Source organism: Plecotus auritus (assembly GCF_963455305.1).
Source record: "Plecotus auritus genome assembly, chromosome: 5".
In the NCBI taxonomy this organism is placed as follows: domain Eukaryota; kingdom Metazoa; phylum Chordata; class Mammalia; order Chiroptera; family Vespertilionidae; genus Plecotus; species Plecotus auritus.
In genome coordinates, this window is record NC_137776.1 from 116,236,540 (window position 1) to 116,256,786 (window position 20,247).

The following is a 20,247-nucleotide window of genomic DNA, read 5'->3' on the forward strand; positions in this document are numbered from 1 at the left end:
ATCCAGAACCACAGGAAAGCTGGCTGAGTGAAAATTCTACAACTAGAAGGAAAGAGAAAACCTCACAGAGAATTGGAGGTACGGCAAAGGGGCTTTGTGCGCGCAGAGAGGAAGGGCGGCTGAGAGCCTGGCTGACTTTCTCTGGCGGAAGGGGGAAGGAAGCCTCCGACCGCACTGAACCCCAGTTCTGACTGCACTGAACCCCAGTTCCGGGCGAACCCCTGGGGACCCACGCTCTTACGGGGGGAGTCTGGACTCTCGGGCGGAGACTCGAGCTGGGAAAGGCAGAAGTCTGAAGGCGCACGCGGGCCAGTGCGCACAAAGGCTGCGGAGGTTGCCACAGGCTTTCCCTAGTGGAAGGGAGTCAGAGGCTCCTGACTGCACTGAGCCCCAGTTCTGACTGCAGTGAACCCCAGTTCCAGGCGAGCCCCTGGGGACCCACGCTCTTGTGGGGGGAGTCTGGACTCTTGGGCGGAGACTCGGGAGCCGGGGAAGGCGGAGGACTGAAAGTGAGCACGTGCCAGTGCGCACAAAGGCTGCGGAGGTTGCCACAGGCTTTCCCTAGTGGAAGGGAGTCAGAGGCTCCTGATGGCACTGAACCCCAGTTCTGACTGCAGTGAACCCCAGTGCGCACAAAGGCTGCGGAGGTTGCCACAGGCTTTCCCTAGTGGAAGGGAGTCAGAGGCTCCTGACGGCACTGAACCCCAGTTCTGACTGCAGTGAACTCCAGTTCCAGGCGAGCCCCAGACTCCCCCCCACGCTCTTGTTGGGGGAGTCTGGACTCTCAGGCGGAGACTCGAGCTGGGGAAGGCGGAGGACTGAAAGCGCACATGCGCGCAAGGGCAAGGCTGACAGGAAGCCAAGACTGAGACTCCACCCCATCCAAGCTGAGCACAGAGGCTATTGCAATTTGGCAAGTCTAATCCTATAAGGCTGTCTCCAGCACCGAACTTCTCCCAGCATAGACACAGCTGATCCTTACAGCCAACTGGCCTGGAGGTCAATTCTTCCCAGTGATACCAACAACAATCAAGACTTAATTACAACAAGGCTGTACACACAGTCCACAAAGGGGTGCACCAAGAGTGTCCACCTCAGGTTAACTGGGGAAGCAGACCCACTGGGCCATATTGGAAACCTAGCACAAATATCTACCTTACCAACTCAGGGAATCAGTGAAAATGCGGGGTCAAAGAATCAGATCACAAACGAAAGAAATGGAGGAAAACAAATGACTGGATATAGAATTCAAAACCACGGTTATAAGACTTTTTAAGAATATCCTAGAAAAGGCCGATAAATATAACGAGACCCTCGAAGACATGAAAAAGGACCAACTAGAAATTAAACATACGCTGACTGAAATAAAAAATATTATACAGAGACCCAGAAACAGAATAGAGGAACACAAGAATCAAGTCAAAGAATTGAAATACAAAGAAGCAAAAAACACTCAACCGAAAAAGCAAAAAGCAAAAAAAAAAATCCAAAAAGTTGAAGATAATGTAAGAAGACTCTGGGACAACTTCAAGCGTACCAACATCAGAATTATGGGGGTGCCAGAAGAAGAGAGAGAGCAACATACTGAAAACCTATTTGAAGAAATAATGACAGAAAACTTCCCCCACCTGGTGAAAGAAATAGACTTACAAGTCCAGGAAGCCCACAGAACCCCAAACAAAAGGAATCCAAAGAGGACCACACCAAGACATATCATAATTAAAATGCCAAGAGCAAAAGACAAAGAGAGAATATTAAAAGCAGCAAGAGAAAAACAGTTAATTACCTACAAGGGAGCACCCATACGACTGTCAGCTGACTTCTCAACAGAAACTATGCAGGCCAGACGGGAGTGGCAAGAAATTTTCAATGTGATGAATAGCAAGAACCTACAACCAAGATTACTCTACCCAGCAAAGCTATCATTCAGAATTGAAGGGCAGATAAAGAGCTTCACAGATAAGAAAAAGCTGAAGGAGTTCATCACGACCAAACCAGTATTATATGAAATGATGAAAGGTATTCTTAAAGAAGAGGAAGAAGAAAAAAGTAAAGAGAAAAATTATGAACAACAAATACATATCTATCAACAAGCGAACCTAAAAATCAAGTGAATTAAAAACCTGAGGAACAGAATAATCTGGTGAATATAATAGAATCAGGGGCATAGAAAGGGAGTGGACTGATAATTCTCAGGGGGAAAGGGGTATGGGGGGTTCATGAAGAGAATGGACAAAAATCATACACCTATGGATGAGGACAGTGGGGGGGAGGTAAGGGCAGAAGGTGGGGTGGGAAATGGGTGGAGGGGAGCTATGGGGGGAAAAAGGAGAAATAATTGTAATAATCTGAATAAAGATTTATTTAAAAAAAAAAAAAAAAAAAGAAAAGGACCTGAATAGACACTTCTCCAAAGAGGTCATACAGATGGCCAAAAGACAATGAACAGATGTTCAATGTCACTAATCATCAAAGAAATGATGCAAATTAAAACCACAATGAGATATCACCTTACACCTGTCAGAATGGCTACCACCAATAAATGAACAAACAAGCGTTGGCGAGGATGTGGAGAAAAGGGACCCCTCACACACTGTTGAGCAGTATCAAGTCACCTCAAAACATTAAAAATGGAACTGCCTTACGATCCAGCAATTTCACCTCTGGAAATATATCCAAAGAAACCCAAAACATTGATTCAAAAGAATATATGTACCCCTATGTTCATTGCAGCATTATTTACAATAGTCATGATTGGGAAGCAGCCCAAGTGTCCATCAGTAGAAGAGCAGATAAAAAAGCTGCAGTACTGCCCTGGCCAGTGTTGCTCAGTGGTAAAGTGTCAGCCCACACACCAAAAGGTCATGGGTTTGATTCTTGATCAGGGCCCCTAACTGGGTTGCAGGTTTGTTCCCCAGCCCCAAGGGGCCTGTGCTGGAGGCAAACAATCAAGGCATCTCTCTCATATCGATGTTTCTCTCTCTTCCCCGCCCTTCTACTCTCTCTAAAAAATCAATGAAAAAATATCCTTGGGTGAGAATTAACAACAAAAATGCTGTAGTACATTTACACAATGGAATACTACTTGGCCATAAAAAAGAAGGAAATTTTACCTTTTGCAACACCATGGATGGACCAGGAGAGTATTACACTAAGTGAAAGAAGCCAGTCAGAGAAAGACAAATACCATATGTTTCACCTATATGTAAAAATCTAATGAATAAAGTTAATAAACAAACAAAATAGAAATAGACTTGTAGATACAGAAAGCAGACTGACAGTTTTTGGAAGGGTAGGGTGCTGTGGGATTGGTTGAAAAAATGAAGGGATTAAGCAAAATAAACAAAAAAAAATCATAAATACAGACAACAGTATAGTGATTACCACTGGGAATGGAAGAAGGGTATATGGGGGAGATGGAAGAGGTACAGGAGGGATAAATGATGATGGAAGGAGACTTGACTTGAGTGATGAACATACAATACAATATTTGGATGATGTATTATAGAATTATACACTTGAAACCTATATAATTTTATTAACCAAGGTCAGCCCAATAAGTTGAATAAAAATTTTTAATAACAAAAAAACATTCTAGAACTAGACAACTAAAATAGAAAATGTTACTATGTAGACTTAGCAGCAGAGTGGAGATAGCAGAAGAGAGTCAATGAATTTTAAGTTTGATCAATAGACATCCAGTCTGAAGAACACAGACAGAGGAAATGTTAGAAAGAAATGATTAGCATCTCAGGGACCTAAGGGACAATATCAAGGAGTCTAGCACATAGGTGATTGGAGGTCTTAGGAAGGAATCTGGGAGAACACTAGAAACTTCCAATTGATAAAATCGTAGTGATTTCTTGAGCCTGGCATGGCTGGGATGAGTCAATATGCATACTCTTATAAACCTGAATCTAGAGACACATTCACTACGAAGCTGCTGACGCTTATATTCTAGACTCCTAACATGCACGCCCCCCTCCCGGGGTCCTAGCAGTGTTTACATACACACATGTTTTTTAATTTGCATATAGTTTTATAATATTCTTTTTTTTAAAGGGAACTGGACCTGCCCCCACCTGAGGGCACCTTTTGCTTTAAGGTGCACATCTCACAGACCAGGTAAGATTCCTTCACTGCTGTGGCTCCCTCAGTGTTCCACGGGGGCAGATACAACATTTAGGACATTTAGAGGGACTTGAGTGAGGTTTGTAGTAGATGCAGCTTGCTTTTGTGTAACTCTCCTCTTTGCCCTCTTATTCCAAGCCCCTAAAGCTGTGCTGTTCAGTATGGTAGCCACTAGTCATGCATGGCTACTGAGCACTTAAAATATAGCTAGTCCAAATTGAGATTTCAAATACTTGGTGTGAAAAAGGAATGTAAACTATCTCATTAAAACGTTTTTCTATTAATTACTTCTTGAAATATTTTGGTATATTGAGTTAAATAAAATATTAAAATTATTTCACTTATTTCTTTTACTTTTTAAATGTGACTACTAGAAAAGTTTCAATTACAGATGTGTCTTGCTTATATTTTTACTGAACTGCCACCCCTAGGACATTGTTTTCAGGTTGCTGGGGGCCCCATCCTAACTCCCAATAGTGCCAGATGTGCAAAAAGCTGGCTTTGTGAGGTAAATACTGAAAACTCTTTCAGCTCTGGCCAATTCACTCCACTAATATTCATTAGAAAACATCTGGCATATTTGGCTGTAGGTTCATGTTAACCTACTACTGTGTTGCAGGAGATATGAACACACACTGGAAAGGAGATGGGAAACGCATACCTTTGCAGCTTATCAAATGGGAAAGTAGACGTTAGAAAGGGCAGAGGTGATCTTAGAGTAGCGTGAGTAATGTCCATAGAAGATAAGATCATAACTTTCTCAATTACCAAACAACAAATCCAGTCCGGATCTGACCTGAAAGTGCTGATGTTTATGATGCACTCAATGACATTCCAATGTCAAGTGTGGTCTGAAAACCAACAGCATCAGCACATGGGAGCTTGTTAGAAAGGCAGAACCTCTGGCCCCAGCCCAGACCCATGAAATCAGACTCTGTTTTAATAAGATCCCAGGTGAGGTGTATGAGGGGCACTTTCCATGAGGTCCAGAGTCTTCATGTGAAAGCATAATTAACTTTCAATAAATTATCTGTGATTCAAACTTTGTTGCTCAGCAAGCCAGACCTCCTTGTGTCCCTGCCAGAACTCTTCCTGTGCAGGCACGGGACGGTGCATACCTTCATTGCACTGCAGGCTCTTCCAGCCAGTGGCACAGGAGCACCCATAGGGGTCTGGGAGACAGAACACGTTGGACTTGCATCCCTCTGGTCCACTACACCGTTCCTTACAAGTTCTGCCAAATGTGTGCCGTTCACAAGCTTTTTGGGGGAGAAAAAGGTGATTCAGAATCAAGCATACAACCCTTTGAAATGCGTAATTCTTCTTTTAAAGGGTCTCTCCTAGACCAATGAACATGGAAAATAATCCAATCTCAGCTGTGGTATGGGCAGGGTGAACACACATTTTACAGACAATGAAAGTGCCCCACAGAGAGACTATCAGAGCCACACCCACAATTATGCAGGCTGTGCAAAGTACACACGTAGGGGGAGTATTCACCATCACAGACATTGTAGATTCGTTTATGTATTGAAACTTTCCAGTAGTTGGCAATAAAAAACTCTTAGGAAAGGGCACCTTTTTCTAACTCACACAAAGGTACCGTATGCCTAGCAGAGGCCATTTAACTTCCATTCCCAACTCTGTCCACATATAAAATTTTAGATCCAATGGCATCTTTTTCAACCCACAACTTACTCATCAAGTACTCTTGACTTACCCTTCTCACATGTTCTCCCCATAAACCCAGGAGGGCAAATGCATTCCCCAGTATCTTCATGGCAGACACCATTGTTCACACAAGCAGTGCAAACACGGTTACACTCGGGTCCCCACTTCTGAGCCTCGCATCCTTTTGTTAAGGAAAACAAGGCTGTGGTGAGTAACGCACATTGACAACATACCTGCTACATGTCAGTCATTTCAGAGGACCCGAGTGAATGAATAAAAACAAAATACAATCTTTGCTCTTTAAAGGCTAATAGTTTAATGTGGGAAACAGATATGTTAACAGAAAATGATAGGAACAAAGACAAAAAGTACATAACCCTGTCTTGGGGATTGGAGAGGGCATAAAGGAAGGCTTCCCAGAAGACGTGGTATGTGAGTGGAATCTGCAGGACCACCTAAATCAAGCATGTCAAACTCAAAGGCGAACACAGGCCAAAGGAACGAGGCATGTGGCCCATGGGCTGCAAGTTTGACATGCTTGATCTAAGTAGCAAGGAAGATAGGACTGCAGAGTGTGTTCCAGGTGAAGGCGAAGCCAAGAAGAGAGCACCACGTGCTGGCAGAGCTGCAGGTGTGGTTAGAGCGTAGAACAGTGATTTCCAAAGTGTGGTCCTTAATCAGCAGTATCTCCATCACCTGAGACTGTTAGTCATGCAAATCTCAGACTCCCAACCCATGACCTCCTGATGAGAAACTGTGGTGGTGGTGTAGCGATTGAGGCTTAACAAGTCTTCCAGATGATTCTGATACAGCCAGAGTTTGAGAACCTCTGGTATAATGTGGAGAAGGGATATGACCAAAAGGGGAAGCAGACGCTAGTAGCATCCACCCATTTTTCAGGCAGAAAATATAAAAAGTGAAACAAGATACACAAACCTAAAGTACAAGGATGGTAAGATGCTTCTGGATTCATATTTCTTGGCTACTTCTCTCCAGTACTTAGTGACTTTAGATTGTTAATTGGGTCTAAGGATACTTTCTGATATATGAAAAAAAAATCTAGGGGGGTGTTGAATTTAAAATTTTATTTTATTAAATAATTAAATTTTATTTAATTTTTCTTCTGTGCTCTTGGTCCCTGAATGTTATTTTCATGATGGTGAAGCTTGGACCTGTGCCTATAGCCAATGTAACCTTGTAATTTCTTTGGCAAGAATTCCTGGTTATCAGTATTTTCTCTAAAATAATCAGGAAGACTATCAACACAGACCTTTTCCTTCAGGCTTCCACTTACTAGACAGAGCTACAAAATGTCTCAAAGCTAATATTTACATGCCTTAGTATAGCAAGGGAAAAATTATTCTTCACAATTAGTGATTTCTTAAGAGTCTGACCACAGGCTACATGGACAGTGAAGACTAATGATGGAAAAATCTGGAAATGAAAATAGGCTTCCTGTCCCATTAAACTATGTCTCTAGTTTTACACGGAATCCTGGGAAGGAGGAGAGAATAAAGCTCGAGGGAATGATTGGGGATGGAGCAGTCAGGAGAAGAGTTTGCTGATAAGCAATGAGTATGCAATTAGGCTTTGTTCTTTTCTTCACAAGCCTCATGGTTTTGTATTTTAGGAAACCACAGATTCATGGCATACAGAGAGAAATCCTATAAACTTAATGCTTGTGAGGAATCTTTTGTCCGGGAGAGAATTTATACTAAAAATAAACCCTATACACATAAGCAGTGTGATTTTTACTACACAGTCTTTAAGCACTGACTCTTCCTAGGCTTCATTCATCCTGGAGAGAGACACCCTACAGTCATGAGAAGTGGACAAACGCCTTCAAATGCCTAAACATCAGAGAGGTCATCCTGGGGGAAAATACTTTTAAATGGGATGATTGTATCCAAACTCACATTTCTTAGGAGTTTGATATTGGCCGTGATTCTAAAACAGGTTCATTGAACTACTCCCTAAGAGCAAAAGAGAATAAAGACGTGCTCCCAGCGATCTGAGAAAGAACAACTTGAAGGTCAAAATGTGCTTGAAGTCTTTTGCCTTATCTTAAAAGTTCAGGGTAATTTTAAATTCTAGTCTGTGCTGAGTCATTTTTTTTTAAAGCTTTACACTTTTTACCTTGTATCAAAATCTGATGTTTCTGATATTGCTGAAAAATCTGCCCATTTAACCCAGACTCTGAGCACTGAGGTGCATGGTGCTGTATCAGACTGGAGAGAAACCATCCAAGAAATGAATCTAAATTGTGTCCTTGCCATTCAGACTCTCCACAAGTGTAGTGGAATAAAAGGGATTTCACCTGCACAAACTAGATGAACCACACTTTTCATAAGTCTATTGTCATATTGCAATATCTGCTTATTTATGTATGTAGCCACTGTATTTGGGAATTATCTAAGGAACAGTGGCTCATCTTATGAGTCTTGTGTTCTCAACACCAATACAATGCCTGACACAGTTAAAATCAACACTATTTGCTAAATGAGTGAATGAATATCATGCAAAGAAAAATACTCTTCATGAGTTAGAGATCCCAATTATTACAGGAATGACAAAGCATCCCAAGTTCTTAGACCTGAAGCCTGAGTACTTAACACATTGCGCACCAGTAGTTTTATTGCTAGCTTTACCCAGTGGCCAGGTAAGTTTCTACTGAATGAGTACAAAAAACATTTTACAAAGTATCATACTTTAAAAAGATATTAGCTTGTAAGAACATGTAATAACTTCAAAATGCAATGGGTATTTAATTTCATATTAACTATGTAATATGAAAACACGAGAATGCTCGTGATCCGCCCACAATGTGTTAATATCATGAATACTTGCCATAGCTGGGGAAAATTCAGGGCCAATTTGTTGCTTTCTACTGATCAATTTTGTGTAAAAACTATTGATGATGGTTACTTCCCACTTTGATAGTTATAATTGGGTGAAGGGTGGTTTTCACTAGTTCCAGCTCTTGCATTTTTCAAACTTGAAAATAGAAATACTTCCAACCAATCCCTGGTTTTGGTTTAGGTGCCAGAGTCAGTTTACTTGCAAATAAAAATCCTAACAACTATGCCATCACAGACAGTGGCCTCTCAATCACTTACTCCGGACTATCAGCCTGGTGAAGGCCGAGGTGAAGAGGTTTCCTCCTATGTACCTGGCCGAGTACACTCCAGCATCCTGGGGCTGAGCATGAGGCAGATGCACTTCTAAAATATCAGGTACTTCATGCCTGGGCACTGAATGGATGAAGGAACCTGATAAAGGAGAAGTGAAGAGAATAAAAGTCCACACTCAAACACTCTTATTTCCTTGTCTGGCTCTTCTACTTGATTGGCCTTCCATAACACGATAGAAAATGTGCTCTAGCTAGCATATTGAGTGTAGGAGAAGAATGAAAAGGCTGAGCTCAGTGCCTCCCAACAGTAGAGAAAGGTATGGTGATAGAGCAAATAGCCTATTAGTCTATGGAATCTACTGCCAAACACATGAAGATGTGGGGAGGCTAAAGTTCTTATCTGCTGCAGATGGAGGTAAGCAGGCAAATCTGGGTGGGAAATGGCAACTAATCAATTAACCAGAAGATACCTAGAATCACTACTTTAATCGGGGAGTCTTATCCATCCACAGAACTCAGAACAATCCCCAGCGATATTTCAGCTGGGCCAGGTCTTCGCCACCAAGTGGTGCCAAACCATAGTTGGACGGAGATGGATTTGGGTTGCACAGGTAAGGTCCCGCAGGACGATTGCCAGTGGCTCTCCAGGCTCATGCTGAACATTTTATTAACTTTGCAATCAAACAAGCAAACATTTTATATGGCAGAATTTGGAACCCCACTTATCACATCACGATGGGGTTTATTGTACATTTATAATTCATACTGTATATTCATATATGTCTACAAATCTTGAATTTATTTGATTGAGCCACCAAATACATCTCCTAAGAGACCTTCTACCATATAATTTGGTTAGCTTGCTTCATATTAGCTTTACTTCCAACATCTGCTCCTAGTGTGCTAGCTGTGTCTCACACCATGGCGCTGAAAGGAAGCAAAGCACAGACTCACCATTCTTATAAATCACTGCGTCTTCTTCTTTAATCAACATCTTTTTGAAAGATATGTTCACGTTATCTCCCCTGTCCACGGTCATAGTTAAAGTAGATGGTAGGAAGGAAGCTTTTAAAAGAGAGAGAGAAAACAAAGGAGAAAATGAGGTTGCATATTTTCTCCACCATTTGAACTTCAGACGGTGAGGGCTGGCACTGGGCAGCTGTCAGCTGGTTTTCATGGTATTAAAAACAGTAGTAGCTGATGACTTTCTTAAGATTATATCATTTTTAAAGAATCTGATGAAAGGAATGGTTATTTCCTCTGTAAAAATGTAACTATATACATACAACATACATATGTACATTTTTTCCATGTAACTAGCTGGGGAGGTGAGGACTTTGTATTGACTAATATCTATTACCAAACTAAAACCTGATATTAACGATGAACCTGCCCTCCTTCTGCAATCCTTAGCAAGTTTCCTCTAAGTGGAATAGAATATGAATGGCCAGATAAATGGCTTTTCTTTTGGTCCTTTCAGGTTGTTGTTGCTTCCAATTACTCTCATTGCTTTAGAATGCCCCAAGCATTTCTCAAATGGATTCAGTACAATGTTGCACTTACTATGAATGGAATAAATATTGGAATATTGAAGATTAAGACAAAGACCCAACATCTTGCCTTCTACCCTTTAGTTAGATATATATGAGCTAACATAATCATGGGACTGGAGTATTAAGATGAAACTGGAGAAGTTATTGTGGATTTGGCTTACAAAATAATTTTGGGAACGTCTGTCTCTGTGTTAAGCTTGGAACAAAGTATTGCCTGAGCTCCTTGATTTATGGGACAAGATGTGTGAACAAAATCTTGTCACAGTCTCCCAGCAACAACAGTTCCTGAGTTCCTTTAACGTACACCATAATCTACAGAGAACCACAACTACAGAATAAGGGGGGAATTGATTCTAGGCTTTAAGTTAAGCCACTTTTTAAAGTTCCAGCCTTATTGAGGTATAACTGACATGGAAAGTAGGCCAACATAGAAAATGTAAGGATAACCACTAAAAGAAGAGAAACAGAATATTTATAACTTTCCTAAATACTGAGGGCAGGGAGAATGGAAGCAAACAGGGACATAAAAGAAAAAAAATCACAAAGAAAAATCATGGCATACAGAAAAGACATAATAAGATGTGAAAAGCCAGAGATTCTCAGAATAAATTGAATAGAAATAAATATGTAAATATATGCTCTTTCCATGAACTACACATTTAGTGTAATGACATATAAAACTGAGAATAAAGGGACAGAAGGACAGAATAACATACACTGCACTAATAACTAAAAGAAGCTTGATACTGCAATATTTTTATCAGAAGAAAAATCTACTCTGAAGCCAAAACAAAATTTTAGGGATCAAGATGGTCTTTACGAGATGAGAAAAAGACACAATCCACCAGGTGGGTTAAATAACCCTGAACTTGTATGGGCTCCCAACAGCAGAGCTTCAAAACCCACGAAACAAAAACTGACAATTAAACGAAGAAAGTGCCAAGTCCACAAGCATTGTAGAAATGTTCAAAAACTGATGAATCAAATGGACCCAAAGTCAGTAAGGACAAATAAAGATTTGAATAACACGATTTAAGGTCTGTTGGATATTCATGGACCCCTGTACGTAGCTATCTGAATACAGGCTATTTTGAAGCATACTGCCCGCTATGAAGCCACAAAGCACATCTCCGTAAATAATGAAGAATCAAATTCTCTGACTAGAATCCATCTAAATTAGAAATCAGTGCAAAACACCCTCTACCTAATGTCTGAATCCCCACAGAGTGGCTTTTGGATGGGTGGCTTGAGAAGCTGATCAAGAGCTCAGAGAGCTGCCCTATGAGGGCAGAAGATGCCTGTGACCCACGCTCGGGATCCGGGCTTTGGGTCTGTCTGCTTGTTGTGCCCACTGACCAAGGCACGGTGCCCAGCCAAGACTCCCCCAGGGATGCCTTGGTGCAGACAGGAGAAAAAGGTCAAAGAGAGAGAGAAACCTCCTGTGAGCCCTGGGATAAGACAGTCCTGGCTTGAGACTACCCTCTGCCACTTACTGGGCCTCCGTGAGCATCCTACTTAAGCTCTGAACACCACAGTGTCCTCATCTATAATTTGGAAGTAAAAATATTTACCTTCAAAGGTTGCTGGGAATATTAAATGATGTATGCCAAGCCCCCAGGTGCTTAGAAGAAGTCAGTATCCTTCCCAAACATAAATCAACGGCAGCACTGCCGTGCTGACTTTTATAATATGGACTTGAGTGGTGGCTTTCTCAACCGGACTGACATGAACCAACCTGAACCAACCGTGCGGGAGGGCAGGCAGGCCTGGGGGCGGCGGGCTCTGGTGGGCACGCTCACACTGACAAGGCGCTTCATTCCGCAGTCCTCGCGTGCGTAACTCGCTCTCTGCCACAAGCTCCTAGGCTCCTGGGATCATTTTTCCGACCACTTCATGTTGTTCCTTTCTCTGTGGTTTGTTTATATTTTCTGTCCCTGACTGTTTAGCTGACCATGGGACTTCTCGCCCAGCATTGTTTCTGAAAAGGAACCAAGACTTCCCGCTACACTCAACCCCAAGGCAGCTTCTCTCTCTCCCCACGCTGTGGCTATTATTCCAGATCTTGCGCTCTCTGAGCTCCCTGTTCCCTCTGGTAGGAACACAGCCATGCCAGAGTCCCACGGCTACCCAGCCTGGCACCTCCTGTAGAGCCACATCTCCAGGCTGATGACCCAGGAGCCCAGTTTTTCCATGGTGCCGTGGGCCTTGACTGAATTGTGTAAACAATGAGCACCTTTGAACAGTGCCTACTGTCACCAGGCACTGTGCTGAGGACTTGACACATATTGAATTTTCATAATATCTCTGTGAGATAGCTATTACAATTATCCTACTTTTACAAATGAAGAGATTACGATACGCAGAGGTTATGTAACCTGTCCAAGATCACACAGCAAGTTCATGGAAGAGACCTTTCAGAGGTGAGTACTCAAAAGGCCTCAGGTCCCAGCACCTTGTCTTAAAGGAGACTGCTGGGCAAGAGGAGGAGCTGCGAAGGGTCACTGGGATGAGCTCCTTAATGGGAAGAACTTAACTAAGAACACAGTTCACTGTTCCTTTACGGGCTGGAGAAGAGAAATAGATGGAGTATCAAAAATATTTCTCAAGGATGAAAAATAATTGAGAAAAATTTCCGTTGTCTTCTTTAATGAGAGTAAAGGACTAGGAGTAATAAGATGTACTTTTATGTTCATTATTATCCTACATAATAAAAGCCTAATATGCAAATTGTCCCCTCAATCGGGAGTTCAAACAGGGGGCGGGGCCAGCTGACCAACCACAGGAAGGGAGGCCCCAGCTGGTGGCAGGCAGCTGGGGAAGGGAGGTCCCGGCCAGCAGCAGGCAGTGCACTGGGCCTCTAGTTTTGTATAATTTCACAAAAGCCCTGTGCAAACAGGATATCCAATTTACCGATGTGGGAGACAGAGTTAAGGGTAACTAAGTCCCTTACTCTGGGCCTCCTAACTTTGAGTAAGTGTGAAAGTTAACACACAATCTCAAGATGTCCACACTTATTCCCCAACCCCAGCTCTCCGGCATCATCATACTCCGGGCCTGCATCCAGGCCGGCCTCCATTCTGAAATATATGAAGTTCTTCATACAGACCGTGTGATCATTCACGTCTAAGTTGTGAATTTCCTCCTTTCTCTCTGTTCCTTCATTTCCCCTATGTCTCACCAACTCCTTCTCATTCAGTCTTCATTTATTTTATTTTATTTTTTTAATTTGTTTTAGAAAGACAAAGGGAGGAGAGAGAGAGAGAGAGAGAGAGAGAGAGAGAGAGAGAGAGAGAGAGAGAGAGAGGGAAACATCAATGTGAGAGTGAAACTGCAATCAGTTGTCTCCTGCTCAAGCCCTGACCGGGGATGCAACCTACAACCTAGGTATGTGCCCTGACGGGGAACAAACCCTCAGTGCGTGGCACAATGCTCCAACCAACTGAGCCACACTGGCTGGGGCTCAGTCTTCACTTAGCTGTCACTTTTTCCAGGGGCCTTACACAACTCCTGGGATCCCGGTGAAGTCCCACTGCTACAGCATTGCCCCTACTAGCCTGAGCTCCAGGAGGGCAGGTCCATTGGAAGGCAGCACAAGGTGGGTAGGGCCTGGCCTCTGGGATCAGGCCTGTGTCAACCATCCCAGGTCCAACAATGGGAACCAGGTGTGCGAATGTACCTAAGTTATAATAGCTACAAGCCTCGTCTATTAATATGGGGTCATAATAGTCCTCACGAGATAAGCATTTGGTAAAGACTAGATTGTACAGCAATGTATATAAATAGGAAGTACTGGGGAAGTGTTAACACCATTGCATCTCCCGTGTGTGGCACACATAGAGGCTGAAGAATACTTGTGGAATGAAAGAATAAATGAATGAATCTGATTTCAAATTTTCCTACTTCCCTTATGCTTTCAACATGTTCATTTGTGTTATTTAGATAAAAATGGCTCATCTTTTTCAACTTCACAAATCATGTGTGGAAAGTTTGATGTCCTTGAATCCAGCTTTTTCTCAAATGAAAATAGGAAGAAAAAACACCTGTGTTTCTTCCGATGGGACACCCAAACAGATGTTTGGATGTGAAAATGTCTCAAACTTCAGATCTACCTCCCCACTCTCAAATGAAATCGCCAGCAAGGTCTGAATAAACTGCGTTTGAATTTTTTGGATGAGGTCATTGATAAAAACAGGTTGGCCATTTGGAGTGCGAGAGCCAATTTAAGGCGTGTTTTGGCACATCTCAAATGGATTTTCCACTTCCTCCCAGATGCAGGAGTCAGCAGCAAGCAAGACTGTAGCGGTGTTGATGCTATCCTGCTGTGTCCCTGGGCAGGCACTTCGAGTTTCCCATGATGTTGTACCAGGGAATTGATAGTGTCACAAAGACAGAGTTTTGGAGGTTTTCCTGATTCACTATGAAGGACATCACTTTTCTCACACCATATTTCAGCCGTTGGATGGTCAGCAAAAGAAACAGAATCAGTTCAACAGCCTGAGCTGTTATTACTAAAATACAGGAAAGTACTACCTATTTTTCTATTTTATATAAACCTCCACAATTATGTTAAGTAGGTGATATTAAAATCTTTCACAATTAAGTGGGAACATTAATAGCCCCACTAAATTACTGCTTATCCCAAGGAACCATAATGATGATAATTATTGAACATTTACCGTGAGCCAGATAACGCTGATGATCTCATTTGACTCTTGAGTGTATGTGGTTCAGTCTCTATCCTCATTTTATTTTTCAAATGAGGAAACTATGATTTCAATTAAGTAACTTGCCCTGGGTCATATCATTCAGTTGCAGAGCTGAGCTCAAACCCACGTTATGGTGACTTCCACTCCTGTACCTCTATGCTGTGCCCTGCATTGCTCTGTAGGGTTTCCGTTGGAGCGGTTGTACTTCATAAAACAAGTGCCCAGGATGAGCGAGAGAGAGAGGTTGACACTGAGAGTGATACATAAAGGGTAGTGCAGTGGCCAGAAATACCGGCTCTGAAACACGATCACTTGGCATCAAATCCATTCCCACCATTTACAGACTGCTGCTGTCATTACTATGTAAAGTACTCTGCAATGTCTCCTTTACACAAGCTTTTTAGGACACATCCACTGTGCAACTCATATCTTATATTAATTTTTTTAAATTATATTTTTATTGATTTTAGAGAGGAAGGGAGAAGGAAAAAGAGACAGAAACATCAATGATGTGAGAGAATCATTGATCGGCTGCCTCCTGCACGCCCCCTACTGGGGATCGAGCCTACAACCTGGGAATGTGCCCTTGACCGGAATTGAACCCAGGACCCTTCAGTCCACAGGCCAATGCTCTAGCCACTGAGCCAAACCGGCTAGGGCAGTGGTCGGCAAACTCATTAGTCAACAGAGCCAAATATCAACAGTACAACAATTGAAATTTCTTTTGAGAGCCAAATTTTTTAAACTTAAACTTCTTCTAACGCCACTTCTTCAAAATAGACTCGCCCAGGCCATGGTATTTTGTGGAAGAGCCACACTCAAGGGGCCAAAGAGCCGCGTGTGGCTCGCGAGCCGCAGTTTGCCGACCACTGGGCTAGGGCATCATATCTTATTTTAAGTGCATTCATGGAACTTGCTTCTTGCATATACCATCTTATTTAAAACTTAAAAGACAATTTTGAAGATATTATTATGCCTATTCCACAGATGATGGAAAATGAGACTTACAGAGGTTAAATATGTTGCCTAAGCCCACACAGCTAATAAGAGTTGGAGAATGAATTAACACTCAGGTGAAGATGAATCGAAAAGCTATCTTCTCTCACCTGTTTCTCACTATCCAAGCCTGCTGGTGCCTCATTTAGTGAATTTGCCCTCTCCTTTATCTGCGCTGACCTGAACTCTGTGTGGAGTAACCATTATAGTTGGGTTTTGACTCCCATTGTTCTGGTCTAACATGCTCTATAGGTTCTTATTTACACACTGGCAAGGGCAATCCCAGGACACCCAGAAAGGGCCCGGTGGCACTTCACATTTCATTGCTGTGAATCCATTAGGGCACGAGTCTCAGATTCTCTTCATTCAGAATGTGAAAATATGAGCAGAAGGACATAACTCTTTATCCAAGTGGAATCCCAAATGTCACATGTGAAATATAATAGAGGTGACTTTTCACCTTGCTAGCTTTGGCACACCTCACATCCCTTTGTTCAACCTCTCTTCCCTCACAGGGAGCTGCATTCCTGGGAATGTCTGCCGTGCACTTTTCCCACTCGCCCTGGTGTCAGTCAAAGGGGAACATAACAGTTTTGCTAAGAAACCTTTTCCTTCATTTGTAATGAATAATGGTTTTATCACTTTTGACCTTAGAATGAGCTTACTGCCTTCAAATCTTTTAATTACCACCCTTAGCAAATTCAAAGCAATGTTATCAGGTGAACCCCAGCTGGGCTCCTACTATACCCTTCAAAGTGTGGTCTCTCCCAGGAGAACCTTCTCACCTGGGACCTTGTTAGAAATGTAGAAGTCTAGCTGCCTATCTGGTCCTGGGAGCCTTAGGGCAGAACAGAATCATTAGAGTCCTTACAGCACCATCTCCTCCCAACTGCCATCCATGTGGTGGGCTGCCCTAAAGACTGAGCTTAGGACCCACTTCTATTAGGAGAAAAGCTCTATCACATCACCCTTGCAGAAGGCTCTCAATATCCTTCCTCAAAGTCCTGGTGTGCTGTGAGCTGGGCCTGGGTACTCCTCTTCTAAAATTAAGTCCTCATCTCTTTCTAAGAATGGCAGCCTCTAAAAAGTCCCAGTTCTTCATCCCTCCCTGTAGCTACAACTCCTCACCATGTCACTGGGTAGTGCCCTCCCATCTGATTTAGGCTCAGCTATTTGACTTGCTTTGGGCAATAAAATGAGGCAGAAATGAGAATGAATAATACTGACACTAGGTTTCAAGAAGTCTCAAGTGTTTCCACTTGTTCTCTTGCACTTTTGCCATGCCCATGAGACCATACCTAGGTTCATATGCATGTGGAACAGAGTCAAGCTGGCCCAACCAAGGCCAGCCTAATGAGCTACCAGCCACACAACATCCTTATGTGTGAGAAAACCCAGTCAAGATCAGCAGAGCCACCTAATCACACCCACAAGCAATAAGTGCTTATGGTCGCATGCCTCTGTGGCCTGTGGTTGTATTGCACAGTATTCCTGTGGCAGTAGATAACTGACACCCATAACCAATTAGGTTCTGTTTTTTTAGTTACCATTTTTAGTTTTTTATCTCTATCATATTTTCCCCCTGAAAACATTAGCTTCTGTTAAGAATATTTAAGGGAAGGCAAAAATAAATAAAATAAAGAATCAAATAAAAAAATCAATGAGAAAGCTTAAAATAGCCAACAGTCTGGCAGTGCACAGCTGTCCTCATTGCTGTGACTTTTACATTACATACATGTAACATGTTCATTTTTCCATAGGGCTGCGAATCCCTTTGTAGAACATATATTTCACTTCATCTTATGCACAATGTCTAGTGAATGGGGTTGAATGTGAGGAAGTTGGCCTGGACGGTCTCATTTCTCTCTAATGTTTGGTATAGTAGAGATAGCAATGTTGGGAAAAAGGCAAACAAGGTCTTGAAGCTATGCCCAGGCAGCTCATACTAGCCCCTGAGTGAGCAGCTGCCAACACAAAAGGTGTGTGTCTCAGTGGGCCTTATGTGCCCACAACTAAGGGACATCTTACCTTGTTGGCGCATCTTCATGGTGCGTATCTTTATTGCCTCTCCTCGAACTCGCCCTTCACAGAAGTAAGCACCATTGATTTTACTAGCCTTTTCTCTCTTCCAAACGACTTTTTTAGCCCCTTCTCTGGTCACATCTTGAGTAACTTCCAGTGGATCCTGGTGCTGGTTCATTAAGGCTTCAAAGTCTCTTCCTATGGTGAGGGGCTCATGGGGGCGCCATCCAGAGGCAATGCAGGTGAGGGATGTTTCAGCATCAGACACAAGAGGTAGGGAATTGATCAAGATCAGGTCCATGGCACCATCCACTGTGCCTAGAAGGAAAGAGGGAGCATAATGTAAGAGGAAGGTTACTAACATGGCCCACAGGATAAACTGCTGCTTACAAAGCCCTGTCTAAAAGTAGCCATGTGAGTCTGTTCCAAAGACTGACATAACCTCGATGTGCAGTTGGGGGGACAAGAAGAGATAAACCAAAGAACTTATCCTATATAATAAAAGCCTAATATGCAAATCGACCAAACAGCAGAATGACCAGTCAGCGGGGGCGGGGCCAGTGAGCAGGCAGCACCAGGCCAGCCAAGGCGGGTGCCAGTGGGCAGAGGTAGGGGACGGTGATCAGGGGACGGCAGTGACCGGCGGTGGGGCAATGAGGGGCGGGGTCGGCCGCTCACCGGCTGGTGCCATCCCCTGATGGTTCCACGCGTCACCTCCCACAGAGGGAGGTCAGTTGGACATCCCCCGAGGGCTCCTGGTCTGTGAGAGGGTATAGGCTGGGCTGAGGGACCCCCCACCAAGTGCATGAATTTTTGTGCACCAGGCCTTTAGTATACTTATATGCATAGCTCATGGGCATGGGCAATAGGGTAGTGAAGACCTGGGGACATGGGTAGGGTCTGGGAAGAGGGGGGGTGGAAGGGGGAAATGGGAGATATCTGTAATACTATCAGCAATAAATATATATAAAAATAAAAATAGCTATGTGAACAGTTCTTCTAAAATGCTACTTTGATCAGGTGCTTGTCCCCATAGGACAGAATCCAAAACTCTTTAGCATGGCACCACCTCAGCCCTACTAACCACTCCTGCACCACTGCACACCCAAGCTGCAATGAACTGTCAGTTTACTCCATACTCCAAAACAAGCTCTGCACTGTATATCTCTACCCACTGTAGTGCCTGAGACATTAGTGAGGTACTCAATCAATGCTGCTGAGTTGAGATAAAGTCATGATAAAGGCATTATTGTCATTAATTATAAGTAATTATTATCATTAATTATTAATCAATTAATGATAATGTGGTACTGCCATAATAAGAATTCTAAAGAAATATATCAACTATATACAAGTAAGTTTAAAGTTGTGAATACACAAAACACAGAGATAATTCTTGTGTTATTATTTATTACTAGAGGCCCAGTGCATGGGATTCGTGCATGGGGGGAGCGTGGCCTGTGGGGATCGGCCCACTGTGGGAGCACCACTCATCCTGGTCAGCTGAGCAGGGCTCCCACTGTGGGAGTGCACTGACCACGGGGGGCAGCTCCTGCATTGAGCATCTGTCCCCTGGTGGTCAGTGCATGTCATAGCGACCGGTCATTCCACCATTCGGTCAATTTGCATATAGGCTTTTATTATATAGGATTGTATTATTTTCCACATGAATAATTGTAAATCTACTTTGCCCACCCCTGTACATTGTATGCTAATTTAAGACTCTCATCATTACCAAAGAATTGCCTAATTCCACATAAAATTCCAAAGATAAGACAGGAACTGAGTGAAATTTGCATTTCCCTCTGAGATTCATTTGTGTCATTTTTATATTTTTATTGATTTCAGAGATGAAGGGAGAGGGAGAGAAAGAAGAAACATTAATAATGAGAGAGAATCATTGATTGTCTGCCTCCTGCATGCCCCCTACTAGGGATGGAGCCCACAACCTGGGCATGTGCCCTGACCTGGTGTGGAACCTTGACCTCCTCGTTCATCGGTTGACTCTCAACCACTGAGCCACACCGGCCAGGCTGTG

At 42.9% G+C, this 20,247-nt stretch overlaps 1 protein-coding gene across 1 annotated transcript in view; it reads right to left on the bottom strand.

The window, feature by feature from the left end:
* Positions 1-20,247, bottom strand: part of TEK (TEK receptor tyrosine kinase) — a 116,796-nt gene that overhangs the window by 48,535 nt on the left and 48,014 nt on the right. Inside the window, exons 2-6 of the mRNA XM_080668289.1 lie at positions 18,216-18,527; positions 9,887-9,997; positions 8,919-9,071; positions 5,852-5,983; positions 5,250-5,390 (exon numbers count right to left, since the gene is read on the bottom strand). Of these exons, the coding sequence (XP_080524415.1) occupies positions 5,250-5,390; positions 5,852-5,983; positions 8,919-9,071; positions 9,887-9,997; positions 18,216-18,527 (849 nt within the window). The remainder of the gene's footprint in view (positions 1-5,249; positions 5,391-5,851; positions 5,984-8,918; positions 9,072-9,886; positions 9,998-18,215; positions 18,528-20,247) is intronic.